Raw genomic sequence first — 12,050 nt, 5'->3', positions numbered from 1 at the left:
CCCTATAGGACAGAGTAAAACTGCCCCATAGGGTTTCCAAGGAGCTGCTGGTGGATTTGAACTGCAGACCTTTTGGTTAGCAGCAAAGCTCTTAACCACTGTGCCAGGGCTCCAGAATATGTATACATATGTATACACATGTATCCCAAAAAACCCAAAAATACACCTGTGCAATTCACTACAATCAAGATAATGAGCATATCTATCACTCACAAAAGTTTCCTCCTGTCCTTTTATAATTCCTTCTTCATACCAACCTCTCCCCACCGCATCCTCATGGATCTGCCTGATGAACCTGCTTTCTGTCACTACAAATTACTTTGCATTTTCTAGAATTTTATATAAATGGAGCCGTATGTACTCTTCTTTTTGTTGAGTTTCTTTCACTCAGCTTAATTATTGGGGTTCATCCATGTTGTAGTGTGTATCTATAGTTTATTCCTTTTTATTGCTGAGCAGTATTCCACTGTATGGATATACCACCGTTTATCCATTTACCTGTTGATGGGCATTTGGGCTGTTTCCAGTTTTTGACTGTTACGTATAAAGCTGCTATAAACATTTGTATAAAAGTTTTCATGTGGTCATATGCTTTCGTTCCTCTTGGGTAAATGCCTAGGAGTGGAATGTCTGGATCATATGGTAGGCGTACATAACCCTTTTGTTCCTACATTTTTTTTCTCCTTAATTTTTTTTTTCTTCAGAATTGGGATGCATGCTTACTGATTGTGTTTAAATTTTTGGTTGGTAATACGGATTTTTAGAAATATGATCTGGTGATACAAACCATCCCTGAGGCTAGTGGCACTGTGGTACTACCGATCTCTGGTATGACAGTATACCAATGAGAACTATATAAATAATTTGTTGAGGGCACCTTGGCATTAGGTTACATGGGGAACCTCTGGTTTTCCAAATATGACAGAGAAAAAACAAACCACCAGCGCTCCCTACCACACAGAGAAGTGATAATTAAGCTTTACAAGCCTTATCTCACAGAAATAAAGGGAAAAAAGGTAAAAGTTTACAAAACTAACACATTCAGGAAGCATCACCTAATAGAATGCTCAATCTATACAACCATAGGGCTCCAACTCAGGTCTGCTGAGCTTCATGCATTTCAGAAGGGATCCATCTTGATGCTAAATGCATTACAATGAGAATAATGCCTTAACCTCTGAGGTCCAGAGGCATAAAAGTGGCTGATATACCGTTAACCCAATGGTAACAAAATTAACTTGTTAAGGAGCTGTTTATATTCCCACCAACAGATTGTGAATGTTTCAGTTCCGTCATACGGTCACCAACACTCGGTAAAGTTAGTCTTTTTAATTTTAACCATTCTAATAGATGTGTAGTGGTACCTCATTGTGGTTTGAACTTGCATTTCCCTATTGACTTAACAATGTTGAGCTTCTTTTTCATGTGAATATTTGAAATGTTTTTTCAGATCTTTTGCCCATTTTTAAATTGAGTTGCATTTGTTTTTGCATTTTGGTAGTCCTTTATGTATTCGTAGTACAAGTCCTTTATCAGATGCATGCTTTGCACAGATTTTCTCCAGGCCTGTGACTTGTCTTTTCATTCTGTTAACAGTGGCTTTCAGGGAGCACAAGTTATTAACTTTGGTGAAGTTCAGTTTGTTCTTTTATAGGTTGTGCCGTTAGTGTCACTGTCTGGTTTTTGTATCAGGGTAACACTGGCCTCGTAGAATGACTTTGAAAGTGTTCCTTCCTCTTCTCTTTTGTGGAAGAGTTTGTGAGGAATTGATATTCTTATTTAAGTATTTGGTAGAATTTACCAGTGAAGGCATCTGTGCTTGGACTTAGTAATTTTTTGATTACTAATTCAATCTCTTGCTATATGTCTGTTTAGATTTTCTATTTCTTAATTCAGTTTTGGTAGTTTTGTCTTTCTAGGAATTTGTCCATTTCATTTAGTTACCGTTTAGAGATAACTATCTTATTTTTATTATTTCAATAATAACAAAAATCTTGTAATTATACATACAGTAGAGTTTTCTTTATTGCTTTGTGTAGATTCATATATCTATCTGGTATTATTTTCCTTCTGCCTAAAGGACTTGTATCATGGATCCAGTGGTGATGAATTCTTTTAGCTTTTGTATGTTTGGAAAAGTATTTTACCTTTGTTTTTGAAAGATGCTTTTGTTATGTATAGAATTCTTGGTTGACGTATTTTTTCTTCCAGCTCTTTAAAGACATGGCTGCCCTGTCTTCTTACTTGTATTGTTTCAAATGAGTAATCTGCTATTGTTACTATCTTTGCTCTTTTGTATGTAATGTATTTTTCTTCTGACCACTTTTAAGATTTTCTCTTTATCGCTGGGTTTGTGCAATTTGATTATCATGGGCCCTGGTGCAGTTTTTGTTATGGTTCTTGTTTTGGTATTCATTGAGCTTTTTGAAACTGTGGGTTTATACTTTAAATCAGATTTGGAAAATTTTCGGCCTTATTTCTTTAAATATTTTTCCTGCCCCCTCCCCCTTCTTTGGAGACTCTGGTTCTTGTATATGAGACTGCGGTTTGTGTATATGAGACTGCTTGAAGTTGTCACATGGCTTTCTGATGCATTCACTCATCAGTGTTCTGCTGCATATCCAAAGGGTGCCCACTTCAAATCTCTGGAGCTCTCTCTCCATGCAGCTGTTTTCTCTCTGGAACACTTTCTTTTGAATCCTAGCTGCCTTGGACTGTCAGCTCCATCTCAAGCTTCTATTGTTGCATTTTCAATTCACTAATTTTTTCTTCTAAGATATCCAGTCTGCTGCTTAGTTCCAACCAGTGTATTTTTCATCTGAGACATTGGTTTTCTTCTCCTGTTAATTCAGCTTGGATCTTTTTTATATCATGTGTCTCCACTTCACTTTTGAACATATGAAATACAGTTATAGTAACTGTTTTAATGTCCTTTTGGTGAATTCTTATGCCTGCAGTGTTTACCATACTTCTTATTCATTCTGTATGCTGAGCACGTAATCCGAGAAGCTGGACTATATGAAGAAGAACGTGGTATCAGGATTGGAGGTAGACTCATTAACAGCCTGTGATTGGCAGATGACACAACCTTGCTTGCTGAAAGCGAAGAGGACATGAAACACTTAATGATGAAGGTCAGACTACAGCCTTCAGTATGGATTACACCTCAACATAAAACAAAAATCCTCAAAACTGGACCCATAAGCAACATCGTGATAAATGGACAGAAGATTGAAGTTGTCATTTTACTTGGATACACAATCAACGTCCATGGAAGCAGCAGTCAGGAAATCAGAGGACGTATTGCATTGGGTATATCTGCTTCAAAAGACCTCTTTAAAGTGTTTAAAAAGCCAAGATGTTACCTTGAGGACTGACATGGATTGAATTGTGTCCCCCAAACAATACGGGTCAACTTGGTTAGGCCATGATTCCCAGTATTGTGTGGTTGTCCTCCATTTTGTTATTGTAATTTTATGTTGAGAGGATTAGGGTGGGACTGTAACCACCCTTACTCAGGTCACCTCCCTGATCCAAGGTAGAGGAAGTTACCCTGGGGTATGGCCTGCACCAGCTTTTATCTCTCAAGAGATAAAAGGAAAGGGAAGCAAGCAGAGAGTTGGGGACCTCATACCACCAAGAAAGCAGCACCAGGAGCAGAGTGCATCGTTTGGACATAAGGTCCCTGCACCTGAGAAGCTCCTCAACCAGGGGAAGATTGAGGTCAAGGACCTTCCTCCAGAGCTGACAGAGAGAGAAAGCCTTCCCCTGAAGCTGAAGCCCTGAATTTGGGCTGATAACCTGCTAGACTGTGAGAATAAATTTCTTTTTGTTAAAGCCATCTACTTGTGGTATTTCTAAGACAAGGCCTAAAGCGCACCTGACCCAAGCCATGGTATTTTCAATGGTCTCATATCCATGGGAAAGCTGGACAATGAATAGGGAAGACTGAAGAAGAATTGACACCTTTAAGTTGTGGTGTTGGCGAAGAATATTGAATATATCGTGGACTGCAGAAGAACGAACAAATCTTTCTTGGGAGAAGTACAGCCACAATGCTCCTTAGAATAAAGGATGGTGAGCCTTCGTCTCAAGTACTTTGAACATGTTACCAGGAGGGACTAGTCCCTGGAGAAGGTAAAGTAGAGGAAAACCCTCACCTAGATGGATTGACACAGTGGCAGCAACAATGGACTGAAGCATAGCAACAGTGGTGAGGTTGGCACAGGACTGGGCAATGGTCCATTCTAGGGTACATAAGGTCGCTATGAGTCGGAACCTACTCAATACCACTTAACAACAACAACATCTGTTGTAGGTCAGTTTCAGTTGATTCATTTTTCTCATTATGTGTTATATTTTTCTCTTTCTTTGCATGTCTGGTAATTTTTCTTTGTATGCCAGACTGAATTTTACCTTGTTGGGTGCTAGGTATTTTTATATTCCTATAAACATATTTGAGGTTTGTCGTGTAACACAGCTCAGTTGCTTGGAAACAATTTGATTCTTTCAGGCCTTGCTTTTAAGATTTGTTAGATGGGGCCAAAGATAAGTTTAGCTTGTCATCGTTGTTGTCATTGTTAGGGGCTGTCAAGTCAATTCTGACTCATAGTGACCCTATAGGACAGAGTAGAATGGCCTCATAGGGTTTCCAAGGACCAGCTGGTAGATAGATATGAACTGCTGACCTTTTGGTCAGCAGCGGAGCTCTTAACCACTTAGCTCCACGTTTAGCCTAAAAAAAAAAAAAAAAAAAAAAATTTTTTTTTTTTTTTAGCCTAGAGCTAATTATTTCCCAGTACAGATAAAAGACTCTGCTGAGTACTCTATCCAGTGTCCCACGAATTTTGAGGTTTTTCAGTCTGTGGTGCCCAATTCCTGGCCCTGTGTGAATGCAGGGTTCTATTAAAAAAAAAAAACCAAACCCATTGCCATCGAGTCGATTTTGACTCATAGTGACCTTCTAGGACAGAACAGAACTGCCCCATAGGGTTTCCAAGGAGCACCTGGTGAATTTGAATTGCAGACCTTTTGATTAGCAGACATAGCTCTTATCCACTACGCCACCAGGGTTTTCTGGGTTCTAACCCTCTCATTTTTGGGTGGTTCTTTCTTAGACTGAGTTAGTTTCCTCGGTGCATTCACTGATCGGCATTCTGCTGCATGGCCAAAGGGTGCCCTCCTCAGATCTCTGTGAAGCTGTCTTCTCTAGGGTGTTTATTTGCCTTTGAATCCTAGCTGCCTTGGTCTCCTTGGACTCTCAGTTCCATCTCGTCAACTCGGGGGGACTGCTGGGCTCCGCTTAGGCTCCATCTCATCAACTCGGGGGGACTGCTGGGCTCCGCTTAGGCTCCATCTCATCAACTCAGGGGGACTGCTGAGCTCCGCTTAGGCTCCATCTCATCAACTCAGGGGGGACTGCTGAGCTCCGTTTAGGCTCCATCTCATCAACTCAGGGGGACTGCTGAGCTCCGCTTAGGCTCCATCTCATCAACTCGGGGGGACTGCTGAGCTCCGCTTAGGCTCCATCTCATCAACTCGGGGGGACTGCTGAGCTCCGCTTAGGCTCCATCTCATCAACTCGGGGGGACTGCTGAGCTCCGCTTAGGCTCCATCTCATCAACTCGGGGGGACTGCTGAGCTCCGCTTAGGCTCCATCTCATCAACTCGGGGGGACTGCTGAGCTCCGCTTAGGCTCCATCTCATCAACTCGGGGGGACTGCTGGGCTCCGCTTAGGCTCCATCTCATCAACTCGGGGGGACTGCTGGGCTCCGCTTAGGCTCCATCTCATCAACTCGGGGGGACTGCTGAGCTCCGCTTAGGCTCCATCTCATCAACTCGGGGGGACTGCTGGGCTCCGCTTAGGCTCCATCTCATCAACTCGGGGGGACTGCTGGGCTCCGCTTAGGCTCCATCTCATCAACTCGGGGGGACTGCTGGGCTCCGCTTAGGCTCCATCTCATCAACTGGGGGGGACTGCTGAGCTCCGCTTAGGCTCCATCTCATCAACTCGGGGGGACTGCTGGGCTCCGCTTAGGCTCCATCTCATCAACTGGGGGGGACTGCTGGGCTCCGCTTAGGCTCCATCTCATCAACTCGGGGGGACTGCTGAGCTCTGCTTAGGCTCCATCTCATCAACTCGGGGGGACTGCTGGGCTCCGCTTAGGCTCCATCTCATCAACTCGGGGGGACTGCTGGGCTCCGCTTAGGCTCCATCTCATCAACTCGGGGGCACTGCTGAGCTCCGCTTAGGCTCCATCTCATCAACTCGGGGGGACTGCTGAGCTCCGCTTAGGCTCCATCTCATCAACTCGGGGGGACTGCTGAGCTCCGCTTAGGCTCCATCTCATCAACTCGGGGGGACTGCTGGGCTCCGCTTAGGCTCCAACTCATCAACTCGGGGGAACTGCTGAGCTCCGCTTAGGCTCCATCTCATCAACTCGGGGGGACTGCTGAGCTCCGCTTAGGCTCCATCTCATCAACTCGGGGGGACTGCTGGGCTCTGCTTAGGCTCCAACTCATCAACTCGGGGGAACTGCTGAGCTCCGCTTAGGCTCCATCTCATCAACTCGGGGGGACTGCTGAGCTCCGCTTAGGCTCCATCTCATCAACTCGGGGGGACTGCTGAGCTCCGCTTAGGCTCCATCTCATCAACTCGGGGGGACTGCTGGGCTCTGCTTAGGCTCTCCTACATGCGCTAAGGCCTAGAAACTAAGGGTCGTTGTTTGTTTCTTCTCTCTCTAGGGGTCACTGTTGTTTGTTACCTAATGTTCAGTTCTTGAACACTTGCTTCATGTACTTTGTTGTTTTTTGTTTGTGTCACACAGGAGAGTAAATCCTGTTCCTCCATCTTGACTGTAAGCTAGACTCCCCTTACTCTGTTTTAGAGAGTTAAAATTGATAGTTCTAAGGTTTCTTTCAACTCTGAGATTTTCGTTTTGCATTATATGCCTTTAACATCTCATTTTCCTGCCTCCACAGTATCTCTTTGTCTCCTCACAGCACTCAGCTATTTGCTGTTTGTGCTCAGAAAGTTGGTTGGAATTAATTAACTTTGGGTTGGCAATGAACCTTATTTATGAATACAGAGACATTACATAGAATGATGGCAGTCGAGGTGTAACAGCAGAAAGTAGATATTTTCTCTAAGATTATTAATCTATTTGGAACTATCATAGCCTGCTCTCCCAGGATGTGTCCAAAGAGTTCCCTTCAGGAACTAAGCAAGTAAGACTTTAATTGAAATCTTGTATTTTTAGCAGCCAAGAGCTGTGTAACTAACCTTTATATTCTAAAGTAATTACAATAACTTTACTTTCATATCAGTGAAGAAATATGTAACGGTAATATTAAATAGCATATAAAAAATAAATAAACCCATTGCTGTCCGACTTATAGTGACCCTATAGGGCAGAGTAGAACTGCCCCATAGGGTTTCCAAGGAGCACCTGATGACTTTGAACTGCCAGCCTTTTGGTTGGCAGCTGTAGTTCTTAACCACTATACCACCAGGGTTTCCAATAGCATATAAAACCCAAACCCGTTGCCATCGAGTTGATTTCGACTCATAGCGACCCTATAGGACAGAGTAGAACTGCCCCATGCGGTTTCCAAGGAGCCCCTGGTGGATTCGACCCTTTTGATTAGCAGCTGAGCTCTTAACCACTATGTCACCAGGGTTTCCCGATAGCATATAAGAGATCTTAAAACCTATAGTTTACTTAAGGCAGGAGAAAGAAGACTTTAGCTTTAATGCTACCACTTAATAGTTTTATAACTTTAAGTGTTTCCACTTCTGAGCCTATTATGAGATGAAGATAATATCAGCACTATTCTGAAAGTATGGCATAGGATGTGCATAAAAATACTTACTAAACTAATGTTTTTCAAGGTTTTTGGACCACAACCCACTTAGAAATACATTTTTTGTGGAGATCTTATACATACACATATGCATATGTATGTATATATATGTGTATGTTTATATATAGTTGCAGCTCAAAACTTGCTGCTATATGTGATAAAAAAATATGTGATACACACTGATATTTTCTATTCTGTTTAATCGGAAAATAAACTGTTGCTCTTGTTTGTTGTTGTGTGCAGTGGAGTTGGTTCTGACTCACAGCAGCCCTGAATGACAGAGTAGAACTGCCCCATCAGTTTGCTAGGCTGTAATCTTTATGGGAAGGAACCATGGTGGCTAAGCACTTAGCTGCTAAGTGAAAGGTCAGCAGTTCAAGCCCACCAGCTGCTCCACAGGAGAAAGACATGGCAGTCTGCTTCCAATAAGATCACAGCTCTGTCCCGTAGGGTTGCTGCGAGTCAGAATCAACTCCATGGCAGCAGGTAACCTTTATGGGAGCAGATCCTCAGGTCCTTCTTGTGCAGAGTGGCGGGGGCGGGGAGGGGGGCTTGAACCACCCACTTTCCAGTTACTAGCTGAGCACTTAACCATTGCCCCACCAGGGCTCAGGCTGAGAGTTATAATTAATGGGTCCCATTAGTGAATTTTACCTCTCAGTTTAAAAAACATTGCCTATATAAGAAAAAACTACGAGGTACCATATTAATAGAAGGTTTAGTAGTGCTTACATTACATACTGCTAGTTCTACTGTCAAGTTTCACTTCAAAACAGTTCGGTGTAATGTGGTTAAAGACATATACCTTTATTAATAATTATGGAAGATTGTCTTCATATTTTCAGTTTTAGCTTTTCTTTTCCCTAATGGTGGGCTAGTAATAACTTGTAAATAATTAAAAAGAGAAGCTCCTAAGTTTTATCTTTTAAGTAATGAAATTCAAGTAGTGTCTCAGGATAAGGATTTTAGTTTTGAGGCGTGGTGAAATCTTGCAACTAATGTTGCATTTGCATCGTTATTCTTAATTAGATAACATTTCTTCAAACTGAAATTTTCCCACTTTTTTCCTATATCACTTAAAAATAAAACAAGATTTACAATTAGTGAGACAGATGCTGTCATAATAAAAGACACGCTTGTGGTGAATTAAAAACTTCAGGACACTTGGGTATCATTTAGCTACTAAAGCAATAAATGGCTAAGGCTAGTAAAGCCTCTAATTTGTGGCCTAAAAACTGTAAAAAAAAGAGGCCTGGTGACGCAGTGGTTAAAGCACTTGGCTGCTAACCAAAAGGTCAGCAATTCAAACCCACCAGCCACTCCATAGGAGAAAGATGTGGCAGTCTACTTCCCTAAAAGATTACAGCCTTGGAAACCCTATTGGGCAGTTTTACTATGTCCTATAGGTCGTTTTGAGTCGGACTCAATGGCAGCAGGTTTGGTAACGGGTTTAGCCATAAGAAGTTTGAATCTGTCATACATTTCATACAAACATTTGCCACAAAAACACTCACTGCAGCATTTTCCACAGAAGGCATCCAGGCTTTCCTAGGATGGATGTTCCCTCATCTTCATCCATAGATTCTGCTGGTAGAAACCATCTCTGTTAAAAATGTACTGTAGTTGGGGTCTCAAAAGCTTGTGAGCAGCCATCTAAGGTACTTCACTGGTGCCACCCATGTGGAACAAGGGAGAATGAAGAAAACCAAAGACACAAGGGAAAGATGAGCCCAAAGAACTCATGGACCGCAACTACCACAGCCACCACCAGACTGAGTCCAGCACAACTAGATGGTACCTGGCTACCACCACTGACTGCTCTGTCAGGGATCACAATAGAGGGTCCCAGACAGAGCTGGAGGAAGATGTAGAACAAAATTCTAACTCTCAAAAAAAAAAAAAACCACTTACTGGTCTGACAGAGACTGGAGAATCCCCAAGAGTATGGCCTTTGAACACCCTTTTAACTCAGTACTGAAGTCTCACTCCTGAGGTTCACCCTTCAGTCAAAGATTAAACAGGCCCATAAAACAAAAGGAGACTAAATGGCACATCAGCCCAGGGGCAAGAATAAGAAGACAGAAGGGGACAGGAAAGCAGGTAATGGGGAGCTCAAGGTCAAGACGGGGAGATTGTTGACATGTCTTGGGGTTGACAACCAATGTCACAAAACAATATGTGTATTAATTATTTGATAAGAAACTAATTTGCTCTGTAAACCTTCATCTAAAGTTCAATTTTAAAAATGTACTGTCATGTCACATACCCTTCCTAACCAACACTTCGTTAGAGTAGAAGTTCTCTCTCTAGTGGAGTCCTCCCGTGCTCCCCTTCTCCTAAGTTTAACCTTTAGTTCGATAGTTAAGACTGCTTAGTTTGGAAAGAGACACAGAAGAGCTCACACAGCTGGTTGTGGCATGAAAGATAGTATATAATTTTGTAAGTCACTAGTAGTTTTTTAATATTTTTCTCTCCAGGTAAACATTAAAACATGTATCTTTTTCCTTTATGAGGACCCCCAGCGTTCCCGGACTTGTAGGGAATCTGTTGCTGTGTGGTACAATGGAAACAGTTATGTGATCTAATGCTCAAATAATCTAATGGAGGACTTTGGATATTAAAAAAAAAAAAAAAAGATTTTAATGTGCTTTCCAGATATCTGTGACCTCTTGGAAAAAAATTTTTTTTCTCTCCACTTAATTTTAAGACAATTTTTAAGTTGAACCGATTAAAGCATAGAAATTAATGAAGTGGAATGCTTGGTTTGAATAAACTTGAAGAAAATAGCTTTCTCCATTATTAATATAATAAAAATAATTTATAGAAACTCAATTCCCAAATGGTCATATGCTGCAGCTGGGAAATGGCATGTTAATCAAAATATTATGTTAATAGTTACAAGGAATATAATTTTCAGGTAATTAGACAACAGTAGAGTCTATGTTGCACAAACTATGGTGAATATAATCTTAGTGTTTCTTTGATTCAGGAGGTTATGAATGTGTAGACATGCTGGTTAAAAGTATTTTGCATAATATTTTAGTGTTTTGTGAGGTATTTTTCTTAATACTACCTCCTGTTATTTACTGAATATTTTGGGTTCTATTAGCACTTCTCACGGTGTTCTCAGTGCTTTCATGGTGCTCGTAGCTCAGTTTACTGAAGCTGTCTACAGTCTGATATATTTAAGATACAAAATTCTGATTGATTCTGATCTGTTTCTTTCAGGTAAGTCATCACCATATAATGGATTTTATCTGATTCTATAGATCAGATTGTTTTATTTTGGATGTCATGGTAACAGCACAGGAACTGTGTATAATTTCTCATTTCTACAAGTAGTTATGACTACTGCAGAAAAGTTCTGAAGAGAGAATTTATCTTGGCACCTTTTATGGAAATTTGAATTTTTTAAATTTTGATAACCTTTTGCTAAAGAGATGAACAAGTAAAGAACTTACCTCTTTGGGCAAGTATACATTAATAAGAATGCCTAGAAGAGGATTGATCCTTCAGACCCGGACCCATTGGCTGCTGCTGGGCCTGGCTTTACTCTGCAGTTTGGTATTATTTATGTACCTTCTGGAATGTGCCCCCCAGACTGATGGAAATGCATCTCTTCCGGGTGTTATTGGGGAGAATTATGGTAAAGAGTATTATCAAGCCCTCCTACAGGAGCAAGAAGAACAGTATCAAACCAGGGCAACCAGTCTGAAACGCCAGATTGCCCAGCTGAAACAGGAATTACAAGAAATGAGCGAGAGGATGAGATCATTACAAGAGAGAAAGAGTGGAGGGACTAATGGCATAGGCTTTCAAGGCAACAAAGAACTAGCACCTACTGATCTTTTAGAGTTTCTTCATTCCCAAGTTGACAAAGCTGAAGTTAGCATAGGAGCCAAACTGCCAAGTGAATATGGGGTCATTCCCTTTGAGAGTTTTACCTTAATGAAAGTATTCCAATTGGAAATGGGTCTCACTCGCCATCCTGAGGAAAAGCCAGTTAGAAAGGACAAGCGAGATGAATTGGTAGAGGTTATTGAAGCTGGGTTGGAGGTCATTAATAATCCTGATGAAGATGATGATCAGGAAGATGAGGATAATCCCCTTGGAGAGAAGCTGATATTTAATGAAAATGACTTCATAGAAGGTAATGTGAGAAATGTGTTGATTTATAGTTATATTT

At 41.5% G+C, this 12,050-nt stretch overlaps 1 protein-coding gene across 9 annotated transcripts in view; it reads left to right on the top strand.

Annotated features, from left to right (window-relative positions):
* The window catches only part of CSGALNACT2 (chondroitin sulfate N-acetylgalactosaminyltransferase 2), a 101,893-nt gene that overhangs the window by 17,283 nt on the left and 72,560 nt on the right, over window positions 1-12,050 (top strand). For 8 of the 9 annotated variants that reach the window (XR_007518509.1, XR_007518511.1, XR_007518512.1 and 5 more), the window contains exon 2: window positions 11,093-12,014. Coding sequence is in view for 5 of the 9 variants with exons in the window: in XM_049894701.1 (XP_049750658.1) it covers window positions 11,354-12,014 (661 nt within the window). In the remaining 4 variants the exon portion in view is untranslated. Of the gene's footprint in view, window positions 1-8,893; window positions 9,965-11,092; window positions 12,015-12,050 lie in introns of those variants that run through there. The other variant, XM_049894700.1, reaches the window with a different exon arrangement.

This window comes from Elephas maximus, chromosome 8 (genome assembly GCF_024166365.1).
Source record: "Elephas maximus indicus isolate mEleMax1 chromosome 8, mEleMax1 primary haplotype, whole genome shotgun sequence".
Taxonomy (NCBI): domain Eukaryota; kingdom Metazoa; phylum Chordata; class Mammalia; order Proboscidea; family Elephantidae; genus Elephas; species Elephas maximus.
Note: the sequence above shows the minus strand (reverse complement) of the source record. Positions and strands in the feature narration are given on the sequence as shown.